At 44.2% G+C, this 20,428-nt stretch overlaps 2 protein-coding genes across 4 annotated transcripts in view; one reads left to right on the top strand and one right to left on the bottom strand.

Moving 5' to 3' along the window:
* Positions 1 to 9,882, bottom strand: part of LOC119161295 (EEIG family member 2) — a 48,682-nt gene extending 38,800 nt beyond the window's left edge. For all 3 annotated transcript variants that reach the window (XM_037413691.2, XM_037413692.2, XM_037413693.2), the window contains exons 1-3: positions 9,737 to 9,882; positions 8,935 to 9,155; positions 1,181 to 1,301 (exon numbers count right to left, since the gene is read on the bottom strand). In XM_037413691.2, coding sequence (XP_037269588.1) covers positions 1,181 to 1,301; positions 8,935 to 9,080 — 267 coding nt within the window. In that variant the 5' untranslated portion in view covers positions 9,081 to 9,155; positions 9,737 to 9,882. The remainder of the gene's footprint in view (positions 1 to 1,180; positions 1,302 to 8,934; positions 9,156 to 9,736) is intronic.
* Positions 9,883 to 10,003: 121 nt separating this feature from the next.
* Positions 10,004 to 20,021, top strand: MED31 (mediator complex subunit 31). Its single transcript, XM_037413694.2, has 2 exons — positions 10,004 to 10,103; positions 10,194 to 20,021. Exon 2 carries the CDS (start codon positions 10,241 to 10,243, stop codon positions 10,661 to 10,663), a length of 423 nt encoding a protein of 140 aa, XP_037269591.1. The 5' UTR covers positions 10,004 to 10,103; positions 10,194 to 10,240; the 3' UTR covers positions 10,664 to 20,021.
* The last annotated feature ends 407 nt before the right edge of the window (positions 20,022 to 20,428 follow it).

Here is a 20,428-nt window from a genome sequence, read left to right as displayed (position 1 = left end):
TTTCTCCACCTACAAGCTAGGAGTGAGGAAGATACCAGGTTTATGTGCTGACCTTTTTTTTACACTTATCTCGTTTTTTCCCTCCATGTCGCAATTGGCTTTCGATTTGCTTGGAGACTTTGCGCCAGAAAGTTCTTTAAAGACGATAGTCTTTCTTGGGGACCTTCGACGAAAAAATTTTGGTCTTGCTGTCTTTACAATTGTCTGTTTGTCCGCTTTTAACGATACCTCAAACGGCCGACTCCATCTGCAGCGACCACCACCATTGCTCAAGGTTTAGCGTTCATACTTGTGCGATTATCAAATAAATCAAATAAAAAGCAATTGTTACGCATACCTGAGGTACCACAACAACACGTCGATGTTTTGTATGTGTGCCTTTATACTAGAGAAGGCACACACTAGTAATTCTAAGGAACTTAGCGTTAAACACGTTGTGCTGGCAGTGCGACGCGATGCTCAAAAAGGCAAGTGTTACCAACGCTTGCTAAAGCGAGACGGTGGTGGCACCTGTCAGTCGCTTTGCGTGCTACATCTTATCGCTTCCGAGAATGGCACGCATCTTTCTTCGCAGGCGCGCATGCCTTCCTTCGTTTTGGAAGATAAATGTCAGATGGTGCTCGTGTATAATGCTGATCTGCATGCAGATTACATGCAGATCCGGGGCCAATTTTTTTGTCTATTTTGCTTTTTCTTTGCTTTTGTCTATTTTGCTTTTGTCTTTGCTTTTGTCTATTAAGACCATAATGTTCATTGCACAGAATCCCCATCGTTGTTGGTAACCGAGAGAGTTTGTATAAACGGAAAAGGCCTGTTACCTGGTTCTGGTTTGTCTTAAGCAGACTTTTCTTGCATTGAGTTTATGGGAAACTAAACAAACACTCTCGTGTGTTGTCTTAACGGGAGTTTACTGTAGTTGGTTAGATATTTTTTTTATATTTACATAAAGTTCGCTTCTTACAAAGTGAATAATGTTACGGTAAATGATGATGAAAGTCAAATAGAATTTTTTTTCAGCATAGATTTAACTACCTGTGTTGAATCTATGCTGAAAAAAAATCCCCCCCCCCCCAGAAGCTTTTTTTCTTGTAAGGTGTTAAACCTAGTAAAAACAAAATATAGAAAAGAACAAGAAAAGGCAAACAAAAGAAAATAGAAAGTAGTTCATATAGTCACATACTTTCCTGATGGAAATTCGGCAGATACAGGGGTCCAACTCCCCAGTGTTGGCGTTGGCACTCATCTTGCACGTGAAAACAAACTTGGAGTCCCATTTCACACAATGGTTGCAAACCTCCTCCCTAGTGAAATGAGAAAAAAAAAACAAGCAAACTTACAAATTTCTCGAGTACAAACAGAGCTTTTCATAATGCAACAGAGATTTTGCAGCAGCCTTTTCACAGAATGTTTGAAAAAAAAAGAAAAAAAACTTAGCTTAACTGCGCCAGAATCACCACATGAAACAACAAAATGGCCCAGATTGCAATGAGAGAGACGGAGAAATTACAAGTTACGTGCTTCATCCTCAATCTATAGTGGAGTCAGAATAGGTTGTTATTTTGGCAGTTTTTTAATGTTCCTTCGAGAGTGCCTGTAGAACGGCTCCTTCTGAAGGTACACTTGCTCTACAGCAGTTTTCGTTTGATGAATAGAAGAAAATATTTTTACGATATTGTTGACAGCCATAAGCATGCGCACAGTTCCCTTTCGGTCAGTAGGCATTTTAGGAGCTCAAAATGCTACAAATCAAGAATTTCTTGACACATGGTCATGATGATAAATGGGTTTTAATGGCGCAAGGACCATGCTAGGTTAAAGAGAGCCATTGACACATGGTCAGCACTGTTATTAATTTATGCCCATATTTCTTGCTTGCCTTTTCTTCGCTGTTACAGCAAAGTGGCACTCGTTATTCATAAAAGCCTTCCAGGAAGATCAATTTACCATGCTAGCACTGCCATCTTTAGGAATGTAAAAAACCCAACTTTCCCACTTTCGTTTCTCATTACGCTTTTTTTTCTTAGGCAAGTCATGTATGATACACCACATTATAATGGGTTACACTTTATCATAAATATTCACTAAACTGAGTCTCATTGACAATACAGCTATTTTAAGCATTGGCTTACGATGCATCAGGTGAAGAAAAAACGCGGACAAGTTGCTGCATGCATGGGAACAGTCCAAAAATAACTGACACAACTCAGCAGGGCAAATAAGACTAAGCAGATAGCTAAACAAAAAAGGCACACTCTAGGAGCCAGACATACAAGAATAATAAACAATGAGAGACTGCAGGTTGCAAGCAACCACATGGGCGCAGCAGGCAGAAAAAAGCCTTTATTTATGTTTTGAATACTAAGCATTCTAGGCCACTGTCTGCATTTAGGAGAAAACAGACACACACAGAAGGTGCTTTTGTACACAAATGCACTTTCTGTTTTTGCCTGCTCGTGTGTAAGCTCCAGGTCCACCATAAAAGTAGAAACACCCCGACTGGCTTGTTGTCTGTTCTTTACAGGATCAACGAATCTTGTACATCTTCATCGCCACGCTGGGTAAAGGGGGGCCCAATAACACTTCTCAGGTGCATATTTTTTTATTGATGGGTTGCCTAGAATTATTGCTGGAGATATATTTAGTGTAGGTCAAAGGCACCGACATCAGTCATCACTGCTGACCATATCAATGTGGTGCGACACTCGCTAGGACTACTTTTCATACAAATGACGGCACTAAGTGGTGGTCTGTGAATGGTTAAAAGTGACATAGAAGGCAATCACTGCATAAAACAGGAATATTATTTGGTTTTCTTCTCTGTATTTTTTCCACTGAGCACCAAACAGATGTAGTCATAACAAAAAGCACTATATACAAAACACATTAGAAGTATTGGCTTTGAGCATTTCTCCAGACAACCATGGAGTGTAATCGTCACCTATACAGGCACTTCAAGCTCATTTCATCAGCAGCGTTTCTGGTCAAGAGAGATGGGGTCATATGACCTCGCGAAATTCAATGATTGATTGATATGTAGGGTTTAACATCCCGAAACTACCATGAGAGACGCCGTAGTGGAGGGCTCCAAAAATTTCGACAACATGGGGTTCTTCAACGTGCAATCTGACCACACGGGCATATAGCATTTTCGCCTCCATCGAAAATGCAGCCGCCGCAGCCAGGATTTGATCCCGCGACCTGCAGGTCAGCAGCCGAGTATTTTAGCCACTAAACCACCGTGGCGGGGCCTCACGAAATTCAAGTTGAGGGTAGGCATTTCTTCATAATATTTTCAACTTCCAATGCTGAGTAACTTCAGACTGAGTGGTCCTATTACTGTCCTTCTTGCTGTAACCATCAGTAAACAATTTAGTTTACAAACCCCGCAAGTAAAGAATTAGGGCTACTCAAGTATTACAAGGCCTTATTTGTTAGTATTTGTATTACTGCTTTCCTAGTTGCATATTGTTAGTCGATGAAATGATTTAAAAAAAAAAAGTTGACAACACGAAGTTAAAAATGCCCGCAGGGTAAAAATGCAGATCATCAATGTTCTACATAAAAAAAATCTATATAACAGTCTTAAGACAAGTTTTGCTAATTTCACACAGCTTTCATTCTGAGTGCAGGGTTATAACACATCCTAAATTCACATTACTGATAAGTAGATCACATTATGACACATTAGAATGCACAAGCCCAAGCTAAAGTCACAGCAGTTCTTTCTCCATCACAGTAATTGAAAGAGCAATGGGCAACCCATGGCTCTTTCATAAGCACTGAACTAGATTTTCCTGGTAATCTCATGGAATTGCTGTACTATCTGTAATGCTTTGTAAGCAGTAAACTTCAATTTTCCCAGCAAATAGGTGTACACTTGCTTATACATGTTATTTAATGCATTGCAGAGGCAATTTCCAAGGAGTGCACAGAGATGGGAGCCCAGTGATTGCAATGCACAATGTGGCAGGCAATTCTGTAGTACAGCTATCCTAGTGAACACATATTTTGCAACTTGGCTGCATAATCAACCTAGATTGTCATCAAGTGTCAACACCTTTCATTTCACCAACTTGAAAACAACCCCATGATACAACAAAAGCTGTAACACTGCATGGCCCCTTATGCCTGTCAGGCCTACATCTGTCTAAATGCCACACAAATAAAACTACATGCACAGGCATGCAATGAAAATATTTAGGTTCAATATGCACAGGACTTCAAACAAGACAGAGACTACTACACTGTTGGTTTTATTTGCAATACCCTTAGGCCTTTATTATGAAGTGTGATGGAAGGGTGGATAATAATAATGAATTTAAAAATATGAAATATGGCAACATAAAAAAGAAAGGAACACTTCTAGCAATATGGTTACAAAATTAAAAATAGGTTACAGTTGTAAGAAAAACAAGTATGAAACATAAATAATACAAAGAAGTAAACAATGCTAACTCACTAATCATGGCATGAAAACAAACAATGAAAATACAAAACAACAAGCAGTCATAAGCAGCTGTGCTAGCAAAATAAAGAACACCACTTAGGAGCAGCAGTAACATTAGTTATGGCAGCAAAGTTGGCTGTGCCACAGTTGATAACTTGACCAATCATGCAAGGTTAGAAAAAGTGACAAAAACGCTACCATAGTCAGGAGCTGAACTAAGCAAATAGCCACAGCCAAGAATGGCACCTTGAAAGAACATATGTGTGCCAGCAAAATGCGGTGCATACAAGCAAATAATTTTAGGGGTAACCTCGGTATGGTTATGGGCAACACCGCATTGGAGGAAAATGTGGACCACCTAAGGTTTTTGAAGTGCACCAAAGTACACAGGCCTCGATAATTTTTGCCTCGATCTAAAATGCGGCCGCCGAGGCCGGGACCTCACAAACTTTGGGTCCGCAGTCAGAGGCATGGGTCAATACAATGTTGGGTCCTTAGACTGTGCACATTTCAGCTACAGGAGCACATTTACAACAAAGCTAACAAATACCAGGAAATACAACTATTATTAGACTAAGGTGCTTGGATACTCTGTAGAAGGAAAGTTACTTAGAGGGAGATGTGCACAAGAACAAAAAGATATGATTCCAGTGACGAAGAGTGGCAAGCATATTCGAACATATACAGCCTTTGTGTAAAAGGCAATAACTGCTTTTGAACTGCCAACTCGCAACATGAAAACACACAAGGGGGGGGGGGGGATTCTCACAAGCCAACCTAAGCCTTATAAATGGCTGCAGAACGCATACACAATAAATGAAGATAACAACACCAATGAAAGAGTGATAGAACGCAGGATGTCCCTGCCGAAAGTGATGTATGCTACCCTGCTGAAACCATTGTGAATATAGCTGGATGAAAGACGGCAGCATAAAAACAATGGAAGGTACATCTCATGTGCTAAGCGTGGCGTGACGCTGCAGCTAGATGTGGGTAATATCCAGCTGTGCATGACGATGTTCTGCGTGGCATGCAATGCACCTGTTGCACATGCTCATTGCCGCACACATTCCGTATCGATAGCAGGTTAAAAAAGGCTTCGGCTATTCTCATGCGACCACATAATCAAATCCCAATGTTAATGAAGAACTTGCGGTGGCAAGTGCAGCAAGTTCGGAGTTAAGCATTTACTACAACACCAGAATAATCCCAATTAATAGGCCACAATAGCAAGAGATCTGCAACAGCATATAAGCACAGTGAGGAAAAAAACTACTGCCTTCTAAACTTTTTTGTACAGCCAATTCCAATAAAATTAAATTTCCCAACCAAAATGTGTCAATTACTGTTTGACATATCGAAGGGCCAAATGCAAATTTCACTACAGAATGCCAGCAATAGTAGGCTATGCATATTCTAAGAGTAATATAGCATTCAGGTATTTCAGCTATATGAGCGCACCGAGAAAAAAAATTGTTGGAGTATGGTCATCCACCTTGACAGTAGCAGACCACCGCATTTTTGTAAGTTCTGTTTAATACATTTTTTCTTCTTTTAAAGAGAGAAAAAAAAAATAATCCGTTTGTAGTTCCCCCAATAAGAACAAACAGCTGCTTTTGCTCTCAGTGACAAAAAAAGATTATAGCATTTCTGAAGCTCCTCTGTATATGTGTGCATGTAACAGGAAGCAGGTAAAAACATTGTACAAGGAAGCCACCCTAAGGAAGCCCGTTAAAGAGTCTGGACTGTGAAAGCAGGATGAACAAGAGGAAAAATGAATAAGCACCCTTTACATTTACCTCCAGCTATTTTGGAGGCAACACTTGTGACATAACATTTATAAATAGTAGTGCTTGCATACACGAGTAAAAATCACGGTACTGAAAATGGCACATATAATAAGGCATACATAGAAAGCAGAGATTCAAGGTATTTTGACAAAAGGCACAGAAACATGTATGCTGCTCATCCGTACATTTTGTGGCTAGAAATAAAGGGGATCGAAGTTGTCCAGCTGTATAGTAAAGAATGCAGGTAAACAGACTTAATGAAGCTGCAAAAAGCTTCAAAGATTTAGAGTGGTCGAAATTCCACATTTTTGAATTAAAAAAAATAATGCATTAAACAAGCCAGCCTAACAGACAATTGTGAAGCTTGTTCATTGAGGTTGTGTCTTAACTAAAATGACAGTGAGTGTACCAGCCAGTTCCTACTTTAATGAACCTTAAGGGAGACCCAGAAATATTATGAATGCGAATGATTTCACTTCAATGGGTTCTTTGTACGGTCAACTCAAAGTAGGAAAGGGTTTGAAAATAGGAATGTGCAAATAAACATTATTATTAAATTTCATATCCAAGGCAAGAAAACAAAAAGTGAATTCAGCATTAATTTTGCCAGCCCTGAAATGCAATCAGCAGCTGCAAATGAAAGTAGCGGTGAGACAAACAAGATTGAATGCTAGCTGCTTTTGAATTTGCTAGCATCAGCAACTACAGAGAGCACCAACATGCAACTATTTCAATCAAGCATGGAAGAAAAAGCTAGAAACCTTAGTGTGTGTTTCAAAGTGGTGTACAAATGAAGGCAAACGTGTCATTTATAAAACTCCAGCTGTTCGAGAAAGTGTATATGGACATAATGTGTACAATGCAAATTGTCCAGCAAAGAATAAGTTAACAGATATGCTCGGCCAGGCAGCTAACAATAGAAACACAATTTATTCCTCACATTCAAATCTCGCGTAAGCAACACTATAAACTCGTGAAAGACACAAACACTGATTCGAAGAAATAGTGGGCTATATGAAGCAATGTAGAACCAGTTGTAATAATGACAATTAAATCAAAAGGTCAAGCTGAAAAGTATTTTATCAGCATGCCAACATCCAAGACATATAGATGCGATGATAGAGAAAATGCAAACACAAACATGTCATTTAAGTGAACTCGAGTGGCCTGTGTATTATTATTCCACACATGCACGATGCCACTATCTTCTCGTGCCCCACTGAATTCATTAAGTATATATCCCAAGCAATAAATGAAAGTTTGAGGTCAAAGTTTGCAAGTTCAATCAGACACAGACAAGAATCGCATAGGCTTGCCAGACAGAAACGCCACCGTATCGCCGTAAAGATCTCGCCAGGGGCAATTGGTGTCACTCTTTGTATTTTTATTTTAAAGCTCAGTTCAAAAGTTAAAAGGCTGCGGGCAGGAGAAAGAGAAGGGTGATCAGAAAAACGCTGTCAGTGTGCCACTTTTCAGGCAGATGAGTTATCAGATGCCAAATTTGTGGGTCACCAAAATTGAAAGGTAAGAAGAATAAAAACTGGGGATGCCTTACATTGAAGAATCACTTTAACTTAGCCTTGAAGCATGTGTGTTAGCATTTTTTACAGAGTAGCAATACAGATAGAACACCAGACATAGAATTGAAAATACAAGGATCGTTATATAAATGATCTACATTTCTTTTGTTGGTGGTGTTGTTAAGCAAAGTTGAGCTTTTCCATGAAGTAGTTGTAGAAAGTGCGGTTGATGCTTGACACTTCCGATAAAATGCTACTAAGATTTGCTGACTTTTCAGAAATTATGTCACACTTTTTATACAACGTGAATGCAGTTTTAAACGTTTAACTTATACAAACAGGCCACTTTATTCGTGCTGTGAAACTGTAGCCTGTGTATTCAATGGATCTATTGACTTCTCCACAGCACTAAGACAAAATATAACAATCACACATTGGGACTAAAATGGCTGCATGGGAAAGCACACTTGCCAAAATAAAATTTCTCAATTAACGTCCCCATCCCTAAATGTGCCATTGCAGCTTTTCCCTCATTTGTGAGAATATTTACCTAAATCAACTATTGCAGACAAGTATACTCAAGGACTTAAGTTACTTAAACTAAATGTAGCATTTACACAGCATAGTTAACTTCATGATTAAATGAAAGAAACGTGTTGGTAACACCACAAATGAGTAACAAGGGAAACAGTGAACAGACATGCCATATGCTCGAAGAAGTACGTTCATAAGTCGCTATGAGTCTTTGTGCAGGCATAGCAGCTTACGAAAAGTAAACATCTGGTTAAATGCAACTTAAACAGACGAAGTTGTGGGCTCGTGAGCCGAACTATCAAGTTATGACAGCCAAGATAAAGGGCAGAGAGGCGGCGTAAACATACACTTCGATAGCAAACCGTACAGTTGCAAAACACGGTGCGTACGCATTAGCATAGGCAGCTAGCTAACCACAACTTTGTGCATATAATATTTATCAATCATTAATCGGCGGAACTAACAAGCTATATTGTTTAATTACAACTTTGCTTAATCGATGTGTGTTCCCTCCAGAATGCGGTTTTCCAGTTATCGCACATTTCCACGATTAAGCTAAATTTTGCCATTTTTTGTCCTATGACCTGTGTTACAATTACAATTAAGACAGGGTGAAAAAAAAAAGCGGACGAGAAAAACATACCTGGACGACGTCTCCGAAAAGCTTCCCCCGTCGAGGAGACGGATCTTAGCGAAAAGGATCGCATTGACGAATGGCACAGCGGTCAGCTCTTCGATGCGAATGTCAACCTGAAACTTGTACTTTTTCTTCTTCAGCATGAAGGTCATGATTCGAGGTGCGGGTGTTCGGAATCAGGCGGCAGCCACAGAAGACCATGGCAGCTTCACATGACCCCGGCGGCACTGCGACATTACAAACATGAACGCACCAGGCAAAACACGCACAGTGGTCGCAGTCATTCGATACGTGCCGCAAGCGTCACACGCCGAATGAACTCCACGACCGCGACGTTTTCGAACACTGCGATAAGTAACACGGCGGATCCTAATTGGCCGAACTCGCGGGCGGCAAACAATCCCAGCCGCTAACACAACCTAGGGCAAGAGGTACGATTCGTCAGTTACCATGGGTTGGCACGAAGTGGAACGCGTCCCATGTCATTCAGAGCTCTGTCAAGAGTGGACGGCGCCGCTCATTGAAGATCGCTATCAGTTGCATTCTGCGACTTCGACGTTGAACCTATCCGGCCAGACAACGACGGGCACGAACAAGACAGTCATTCGATGTTTTGCCTCTGCTTCGAGCAATTGATGGGAGCATCAAGAGGTCTTACTATAGGCGCTTTGCCGCAGATTACGATTCGACGTGTTGCCTTCGCAATGCAAACCAGCTTCGGTGAAATCAACAGCCCGAGGGAAGGATGCGATTTAAGAAGCGAATTTTACAGCATCTCACGGACCATGCCATAGTGAGCACAACTTACCGAGGAATTTTAGTAACAGCCCGAACGAGCAATCCCAACATCAAGGAAACATCACAACAGTATCGATTACTCTTGCAACATGTCTGACGCGCCCTCGCCCACCTCTCGCCAGCTATCCAGCCACAGCTATCGCCAGCGGCGAATTTTCAATTTGTTACAAAACACGTAAGTTATCTCGTTCATAAAAATAAACATATTTAAATTTTAAACAATATTTCAAAGCTATATATTGGATAATTTTATTTGCATATGAGAACTTTTTTTTTTAGAAGTAATGGGTAATGCGCATCTGCGTTCCTGTATAAGATGGCGATGCGCTGGCGTGGCGGCACCACGGAGGAAAAAAAGATGCCGCGCGCCAACTGGAGTAAGTTAGAAGCATTCAACCATCTTCGCCTGTTTACGTGTACAGACGCGTAAGCTGAATCAAAACACGGTTATTGCACTTTTATTCCAGGCTCCTCACCGTGAGGTGCGCAGTGGTCACGGTGGTGAAGAACGAAAATGAATGTGAAAGAGACAGACGAACAGCAAAAGCTGCGCTTCCAGATCGAACTGGAGTTTGTTCAGTGCCTGGCAAACCCTAACTACCTGAACTTCCTTGCACAGAGAGGTTACCTCAAGCAGAAAATTTTTGTGAATTACCTGAACTATCTTCAATACTGGAAAAAGCCGGAGTACTCCAAGTACCTCAAGTATCCGATGTGCCTTTACTTCCTAGAGTTGCTCCAATATGAACACTTCCGACGTGAGATATCCAACGCCCAATGCGCAAAGTTCATCGAGGACCAACAGCTCCTGCATTGGCAGCACTACACACGGAAACGCATGCGACTTCTACAGCAGCCGGCCACAGAAGCTGCCGCGGCTCCTACCAGCGCTGCTGCTGCAGCTGTTACTGCACCTCAAGCGCCGACGCCGAAGTGAACGAGAAGAAAGGACCAGATGCCCTTTTGCCCTCTTTTCACTTACTGTTTATCCCCTCACTGCCGCTGTGCAGTCACGTAATCCTCCTCGTCGGCCGCAGCATTTCAAATTGGCCCTCTTTGCGCGCACGCTTATTAAAAGTGAGATGACCTGCGAGTGAGATGAAGCCATTGGTTGCCGCCGGCACGGCGCAACACGCTGTGCGCATGTGGGTTAATCCTTTATCTGCGCCTTTTCACTCGTTGCCGCTTCGCCCGTGGCCCGGCTACCTGTCAATTCGTCACGACTTGGCTGTTGACAGACCTTTGTCCCGTTATGTGTTTGTGTGTTTTTTTATTTTTCGAACCGGAACTTCACGAGCCGTGTTGTTTGAAAGCGCCTGTGAACAAATTTTTTAAGTGCTGTGCAACGGCGAGAACTGCCGCTCGATGAATTGTGTGCTCGATGAATTGAATGCTTATATTACAGTGTACTCACCAGGGGGCACCTCGTCACGCCAAGTGGAATGTGCATTGCCCACCCGCAGGTCGCGGGTTCGTATCCCGGCTGCGGCGGCTGCATTTTCGATGGAGGCGGAAATGTTGTAGGCCCGTGTGCTCAGATTTGGGTGCACGTTAAAGAACCCCAGGTGATCGAAATTTCCGGAGCCCTCCACTACGGCGTCTCTCATAATCATATGGTGGTTTTGAGACGTTAAACCCCACATATCTATCAATCGTATAAGCGTTGCCCGTGTTAGAGTCCCTGCTAGAGAGAGTCCGTGTTAGAGTCCTTCTTGGGGACCTTCGACGGAAAAATTTTGGTCTGTCTGTACATTTGTCGATTTGCCCACCCTAACGATATATCCAACGGCCAACCCCATCTGCAGTGCCCACTCGTTGCAGCTTCGCCCGTGGCCCACCTCTTCACGCTGACTGGAATGTGCACTGCCCGTGTTAGAGTCCCTGCTAGAGAGAGTCCGTGTTAGAGTCCTTCTTGGGGACCTTCGACGGAAAAATTTTGGTCTGTCTGCCTGTCTGTCTGTACATTGTCGATTTTTGTGGTAAAACGTTCCTCATCGAACACCCAACAATTTCCACTGTGTAACTAAAATTCGGTATGGGGCCTGGTGAGTGGCCTTTAACGATAGTCCTTCTTGGGGACCTTCGACGGAAAAATTTTGGTCTGTCTGCCTGTCTGTCTGTACACGATAGTCCTTCTTGGGGACCTTCGACGGAAAAATTTTGGTCTGTCTGCCTGTCTGTCTGTACACGATAGTCCTTCTTGGGGACCTTCGACGGAAAAATTTTGCTCTGTCTGCCTGTCTGTCTGTACATTTGTCGATTTGTCCACCCTAACGATATATCAAACGGCCAACCCCATCTGCAGTGCCCACTCATTGCTGCTTCGCCCATGGCCCACCTCGTCACGCCGACTGGAATGTGCACTGCACGTGTTAGAGTCCGTGCTTCGACATCCACAGGGTCTTTCCTCGTATTAGCCGCAGTGCTTGAACCGATTCGAAAAATTTTTGTGGCAAAACGTTCCTCATCGGACACCCAACAATTTCCACTGTGTAACTAAAATTCGGTATGGGGCCTGGTGAGTGGCCTTTAACGATAGTCCTTCTTGGGGACCTTCGACGGAAAAATTTTGGTCTGTCTGCCTGTCTGTCTGTACATTGTCGATTTTTGTGACAAAACGTTCCTCATCGAACACCCAACAATTTCCACTGTGTAACTAAAATTCGGTATGGGGCCTGGTGAGTGGCCTTTAACGATAGTGCTTCTTGGGGACCTTCGACGGAAAAATTTTGGTCTGCCTGTCTGTCTGTACACGATAGTCCTTCTTGGGGACCTCCGACGGAAAAATTTTGCTCTGTCTGCCTGTCTCTCTGTACATTTGTCGATTTGTCCACCCTAACAATATATCAAACGGCCAACCCCATCTGCAGTGCCCACTCGTTGCTGCTTCGCCCATGGCCCACCTCGTCACGCCGACTGGAATGTGCACTGCACGTGTTAGAGTCCGTGCTTCGACGTTCACAGGGTCTTTTCTCGTATTAGCCGCAGTGCTTGAACCGATTCGAAAAATTTTTGTGGCAAAACGTTTTCATCGGACACCCAACAATTTCCACTGTGTAACTAAAATTCGGTATGGGGCCTGGTGAGTGGCCTTTAACGATAGTGCTTCTTGGGGACCTTCGACGGAAAAATTTTGGTCTGTCTGTCTGTACACGATAGTCCTTCTTGGGGACCTTCGACGGAAAAATTTTGCTCTGTCTGCCTGTCTGTCTGTACATTTGTCGATTTGTCCACCCTAACGATATATCAAACGGCCAACCCCATCTGCAGTGCCCACTCGTTGCTGCTTCGCCCATGGCCCATCTCGTCACGCCGACTGGAATGTGCACTGCACGTGTTAGAGTCCGTGCTTCCACGTTCACAGGGTCTTTCCTCGTATTAGCCGCAGTGCTTGAACCGATTCGAAAAATTTTTGTGGCAAAACGTTCCTCATCGGACACCCAATAATTTCCACTGTATAACTAAAATTCGGTATGGGGCCTGGTGAGTGGCCTTTAACGATAGTCCTTCTTGGGGACCTTCGACGGAAAAATTTTGATCTCTGTCTGTACATTTGTCGATTTGTCCACCCTAACGATATATCAAACGGCCAACCCCATCTGCAGTGCCCATTCGTTGCCGCAGCGCTTGAACCGATTCGAAAAATTTTTGTGGAAAAACGTTCCTCATCGGACACCCGACAATTTCCACTGTGTAACTAAAATTCGGTATGGGGCCTGGTGAGTGGCCCTTCAACGATAGTCCTTCTTGGGGACCTTCGACGGAAAAATTTTGCTCTGTCTGCCTGTCTGTCTGTACATTTGTCGATTTGTCCACCCTAACGATATATAAAACGGCCAACCCCATCTGCAGTGCCCACTCGTTGCCGCTTCGCCTGTGGCCTGGCTACCTGTCAATTCGTCACGACTTGGCTGTTGACAGACCTTTGTCCTGTTATGTGTTTGTGTGTTTTTTATTCTTCGAACCGGAACTTTAGGAGCCGTGTTGTTTGAAAGCTCCTGTGAACACATTTTTAAGTGCTGTGCAACGGCGAGAACTGCCGCTCGATGAATTGTGTCATATAGCTGTATAGCATATATCTGTTAGCTGTATAGAACTCGTTCACTATTCAAGTGCAGCCCTTTCAAGCACTTGCGCACTCTGAATTTAACCTCTTTGTGAAGAGATCTTTTTCTACTGGATGCGACAAACTGATTTCTTAGAAAGCAAGTCATTTGCAGTGCTGTTCTTTCTACATAAGCTGTACCCGTTTTCGAGGCTCATGCCATGCTTATATTACAGTGTACTCACCAGGGATCACCTCGTCACGCCGACTGGAATGTGCACTGCCCGTGTTAGAGTCCGTGCTTCGACGTTCACAGGGTCTTTATTTCCTCGTATTATCCGCAGCGCTTAAACCGATTCGAAAAATTTTTGTGGCAAAACGTTCCTCATCGGACACCCAACAATTTCCACTGTGTAACTAAAATTCGGCATAGAGCCTGGTGAGTGGCCCTTTAACGATAGTCCCTCTTGGGGACTTTCGACGGAAAAATTTTGGTCTGTCTGCCCGTCTGTCTGTACATTTGTCGATTTGTCCACCCTAACGATATATCAAACGGCCAACCCCATCTGCAGTGCCCACCAATATTCAATAGCTCAAGGTTTAGCGTTCATAGTTGTGCTATTGTCAATTAAAAACGCAAATATTGGGCATATCTGAGGTGCCATAACAACATGTCCGTTTTTTATGTCTGCCTTTATACTAGAAGAGGCACACACAAGTAACTGTAAGGACTGTAGCGTTTAACGCGCTGCGCTGGCAGTGCAACGCAATGCTCAAGAAGTTGTTTCCAACGCTTTGCTACGACGACACGGTGGTGGCACCTGCCCGTCGCTTTGCATTCTACACCATATCACCTCCGAGACTGGTGTGCATCTTTCTCCGCGTTCGCGCACGCCTTCGTTTTCAAAGATAACTGCAAGGTGGCGTTCGTGTCTAACATGCCTAGATGCGCTTGTTTGCCTCCGTTACAGCTCGAGGCACTCTAACGCAGCGCCTTCAGAATACCATTCACCGATTTTCTTGCGCAGAACATCAAACGTTTCATTCAAGCCTCAAACCAAAAAGCGCTCAGTTTATTGTGCGGATATCTTTTTTTAGTCCCAGTGGGCGGAGCAGTCACCGGTGAGTTCAGATGCCACAGCTGTCCTAGAAAGTGGGCGTTGCTGGCTTTACTAACAGACCACATCGATGCATACCGATGCACGTTCCTTGATGTGCTGGTCGCCTTCAATGCAACGGCACCGTTGACAATTTGGAGCTGTTATGTTCACAATTGCTGTCCCAAGTTTACCAACATTTGCCATTACGGGCACATAGAAAATGGGCTGCAACCATTTGTCTCCCCTCCAGCCCGGCCACAAAACATCCACTTATGTCGTGTCAAAATGCGCGCTCTACATTCGCATCCTACCTGGGTCCATCACAATATTGCTATCAACGTCAGCAACGGTAGCTGGATTCTGGATTGCAAGGGCATTGAATGCGACGGGTGCAATCCCCTTAAGGAGTTGATGTACCTTGTCTGACTCACTCATTGGTGTGTCAACCCAGCGACAAAGTGACATAACATCCTCGATGTAGGATGTATATGACTCCCCAATGTGCTGTTTCCGAGTCGAGAGAGCTCTCTTTGCAAAAGCCGAACGAACAGCCAGTGTGCCAAAGACATGGCGAAGCTGATCTTTGAAGGCTGACCAGTCGGGGATGTCGAAGAAGCGGTTGAGAAACCACGTCTTCGCGACACTCGTGAGGTTGAATGAGATGTGAGCGAGTTTAAGGTGTTATCCCACCGGTTAGCAGCACCGACATGTTTGAAATCGTCCAGCCATTCCTCCACATCTTCCCCGTGCATACCAGCGAAGGGATGGGGCTCACGCTGGAGGCTGTTAACGATGTAAGAAGGTGCGGTGGTGGAGTGGGAACGGCTGCAGCACCGACCTCATATTGGTGCAACATATTTCCGGACACCTGGCCCAAGCGGCGACCTGAACGTAGCTCCAGTGGGTAGAGTGGTCAAGAGGACAATGAGCGATCTAACAGCACTCTCCATCACGTATGAAGTCTTGGTTTGGAAGACCTTTATTAGGCCCGGGGAAGTGGCAGCCGACAGCTACGATGAACGAACCAAGATGATGATGCTTATGGTGTGGCTCGCTTTAACAATTGATCAGCTGTCCTCGCTGCTACAAACACCACACCAGATAAAATTTTACTGCCGCAGGGCACTACTGTCGCCTGCATTGCCGATCTGGAGCCTGTGTGCGTCGTGCCTCTTACACCTGTCTCCTCTAAAGGCCATCCTGCAGATTATGCTGCCTTGTCGGCCTTTACAGCAGCCATCAACAAAGACTTGACTGACTCACAGGAGCAGAAGCTGCTTGATTTGTTGGAAAAGCATGCAGACTCTTTTGACATTCATTCATCCACCCTGGGCCAGACAACCGCTACAGCACAATGGATGTTCAGTTGGTCTGAATACGATGTGCACATCGTATTCAGACTGGCTGAACATTCATTGTGCATTGCCGTCCGTACCGCGTCTCTAAAACGTAGACGATATGCTACAATGGGAGATAATCTGACCCTCAACCAGTCCTTGGTCGTCTCCCATCGCTCTGGTGCTTAAAAAAGACGGTTTCGTACGATTTTGCGTCGATTACTGAGAACTCAATAAAATCACTAGGAAGGACGTATACCCCATGCCACGCATCGACGACGCCCTCGATTCCTTACAAGGTGCTGAATTATTTTCGAGCCTCAACTTGCGTTCCGGCTATTGGCAAATCCCCATGCACGAAGATGATAAAAAACTGCGTTTGCAACCCCGTACGACCTATACTAATTCAATGTTATGCCGTTCGGTCTATGCAATGCGCCCGCAACTTTTGAGTGCACGATTGACACCATGCTGCGTGGCCTGATATGGAAGACTTGCCTATGTTACCTCGGTGACATTGTTGTCTTTTCATCGACGTTTCCGCAACATCTGCTACACTTGGATGAGGTCCTGACTTGCCTTGCGGGCGCTGGTCTTCAAATTAACACCAAGAAGTGCCATTTTGCCAGCAGATCTATCAAAGTCTTTGGTCGTGTTGTGAGCAAGGACGGAATTCGTCCAGACCCTTAAAAAAATGCGGTGCTTCGCTTCCCTCGCCCTGACAAACCGAAAGATTTGCGAAGTTTTCTTGGTCCCGCCTCTTACTTTCGGCGATTCATACAAAACTTTGCCTCCATAGCCGCACCACTCCTTAAGCTACTTGCTTCCGGTATGACCTTTCAGTGGTCTCAGGAATGTGAATCGGCTTTCGACAGGTTGAAGAGTGCTCTCACGACCAACCCTGTACTTTCTCATTTTCACGATGATGCACCGATCTTCCTGCATACAGACGCTAGCGGCCGTGGTTTAGGATCCGTGCTCCTGCAACGCGACAACTCTTCGCGAGAGCGAGTCGTTGCATACGCCAGCGGCGTTTTTTTCGCAGCCGAGAGGAACTACACTATCACCGAGCAGGAGTGCCTTGCCATCGTTTGGTCAGTGCAGAAATTTCGTCCTTATCTGCACGGCCGCCATTTCACCATTGTGACTGACCACCACGCTTTATGTTGGCTTTCGACACTCAAGAACTTGTCGGGACACCTCGGCCGCTAGATTCTACGCCTCCAAGAGTATGATTTTGACATCGTATACAAGTGTGGCAGACAGCATAGTGACGCGATGCTTTCTCGCTGCCCTCTATCAGCGGCTCCACTCGGCGTTTCCGCAATCACTTTGCACAACACACCTTCGGAGTCCACGTCTACAGCGGTTTCCTCTTTCGCCTCTATGGATCAGCTGCCTGCGGACGACCCCCACGATTTTCCTTCTCGACAGCTGGCTTACCCATACTGTTGACGTATTATATGCTACCTCACTGGCAGTTCCCATCCACCTAATGCGAGGCTCCGTCGCCAACTCTCGCAATTTAAGCTGGACAACTCGGTACTGTAACGCAAAATTTACCATCCTGACGGTGAGCACTGGTTTCTCGTTCTACCTCGATCGCTTTGGTCTGAAGTCCTCAGAGCGCTTCATGACCATCTGACTGGTCACCTTGGTTACCATAAAACCTACGATCGCCTTCAAAGTCGGTTTTATTGGCCAGGCACTACCAGTACTGTAGCTCAGTATGTCAGGTCCTGCACTACCTGCCAATGTAAAAAACTACCAACATCTGCTCCAGCCGGTACACTACATACAGCCTCTTCCGTGCCCAGCCACACCATTCGAAGTTGTAGGCATCGATCTTTATGGCCCCCTTCCAGTCAGTGCTGCCGGAAATCGGTGGATAGTAACAGCCGTTGACCATTTGACGGGCTACACCGAGACGGCATCCGTCACTACTGGTTCAGCTTCTGAAATTGCCGATTTCATCCTCCGAGCCGTTATACTGCGTCATTGTGCTCCACGTGTATTGCTTAGTGACCGTGAAAGGGCCTTCCTTTCACAACTAGTGAACGAACTTCTTCACGCCTTTGGTACAACTCACGACTGCCTCTAGTTATCATCCCCAGACTAACGGCCTCACTGAGTGATTCCACCGCACTTTTGCTGACATGATCACCGCCTATATTCAACCAGACTACAAGAACTGGGACATAGTTCTACAATTCGTCATTTTCGCCTACAATACGGCCATTCAGCGGACAACGGGCTACTGACCATCTTACCTAGTTTATGGACGCTCCCCTACTTCTTTTCTGGACGTCTCTTTCTTTACCTGCCATGCGAATTCATCTCCATCCTCTTCTAAACAATACGTTTTACGACTCACACAGTGTCGCCAACGTGCTCGTATAATTACTGAAGCCCGACAGCAAGAGAGAAAGCTAGTTTATGATGAATCGCATTGTGCTGTATGCTTTAACCTGGAGACGAAGTGCTTCTTTTGACGCCTATTTGCACACCTGGTTTGTGCGACAAATTTCAGCCACGGTTTATCGTGTCGTACACAGTTCTTGAAGAGACTTCACCAGTGAATTATCGCGTGACGCCACTTGTAGCCCCAGGAGATTGCCGTTATCGAACTACTGAGGTCGTCGATGTCTTTCGTATGAAGCCCTTCATGCGACGTTCTTTGTCCCCTTGACTTGCCGCGGCCAGGCTGGCCACTTTCACGTGGGGGAATCAGTGTGGGCATTTAGTATACCCATCCTCTTCACCTGTACATCATCATCATTATCATGTATTGCTCATGCATTCTCATCGTTGTCGCATAGCACCATCATCTTGGTTCGTTCATCGTAGCTGTCGGCTGCCGGTTCCTCAGGCCTAATAAAGGTCTTCCAAACCAAGACTTCATACTATTTCTATCCACTAGGCTGTGCGTTGCGACACTGCAGTCACACTCAAAAACTTGACTTCACGGTGCCTATAGCACATGTTTCAAATCACACAGATGTTAAACTGGTATAAACTTGTGCATTGCAAAAAAATCTTGCATTGGTAAAGGTTCAGCCTTGGTAACACATACACAGGGGTGCATAAGTATTGAGCCTTGCAAGTTGTATACAACAGTTTTCCATTTTTATGGTACCTCTCTTTAGAGCAACGGGAAGCTTATCGGCTGGAGTGTAATCACGGACTGGTAACAGCAAAAATATTAGAGACATTTATAATAAAAAAATTTTCAATCTGTGGCAACCATAAAGTTGTATACAGTACACGCTGCAAACAGGGAGATAGCTTAAGAGTGATTTGTGGGTGCGGTTTGTAGCACATGCGTGCATGCGCTATGGTTCGACAGTTTCCACTCATTGCTGCGAAGGCAACACCAATTCTTAGTGTACAACTAATTTTACTTTGTAAGCAGCACAGAATATAGAGGGGATGGATAATATATGCTATAAACAGTAATTTCGAACGCTGCATGAAAGCGTCGGACTACGTGCGGCAAGAACAGCTAAGTAAACTCCACAATTCATCAAGGCTCTTCCGCAAGGCTTTGCTATATTCCAGTTTTTCATAACCTTTAAACATGATTTAGAAATATAAGCCCTAATCAGATTGTAAATGACTCTTGAATCTGTCACTGTATTTGTGTATCTTTTATTTATTTATTTTTCATTTCTACTAGGATCTAATCGAATGTTGTGGCCATTTGTTAGTCCCTTAGGGCTAGAAAGTTGTTTCACTCTTTTTAATAACCCAAGAAGTCAATGCACTTGTGACATGGGTCCTTCAGCTCAATAAAATAATTTCATCTGGTGTAAATTTTCAGCATCAATTTTCTCCACACTCCAAAATCACGGTCCCTAGAGGTGTTTTCAACAACTTTTTGCCATTGTTTCACCTGCAATGAGGCATTTTCTTGCCTTTAGAGAGCTATTTTAAATTTTTTACTAGATCTCTGAACCAGTAGTGTAAATTGAGATAAATCTCAAGGGGTGCTCTCTTTGATGCCATGGTGGCCATATTGTTTTTCGTAAATATACACCTTATTTTTACTTATATGAGAATTAAAGAAATGAAACGAAAAGAAAACAAGTGTGAGACGGAGAAGCCAATAGTTGGCAAGGTTAGTTTGTAAGTGTAACTCATTTCAAGCTGATATGTCATTCAGCTTAAACCATCAAATGAACATGCCAGCATATTTGTTTTGTCATGACGCGTGAGGGAAA

Source organism: Rhipicephalus microplus, chromosome X (assembly GCF_043290135.1).
Source record: "Rhipicephalus microplus isolate Deutch F79 chromosome X, USDA_Rmic, whole genome shotgun sequence".
NCBI classification, from domain to species: domain Eukaryota; kingdom Metazoa; phylum Arthropoda; class Arachnida; order Ixodida; family Ixodidae; genus Rhipicephalus; species Rhipicephalus microplus.
Note: the sequence above shows the minus strand (reverse complement) of the source record. Positions and strands in the feature narration are given on the sequence as shown.

Coding starts and splice junctions, on each gene's coding strand:
- MED31 (XM_037413694.2), top strand. CDS start 10,241: ATGAATGTGAAAGAGACAGACGAACAGCAAAAGCTGCGCTTCCAGATC.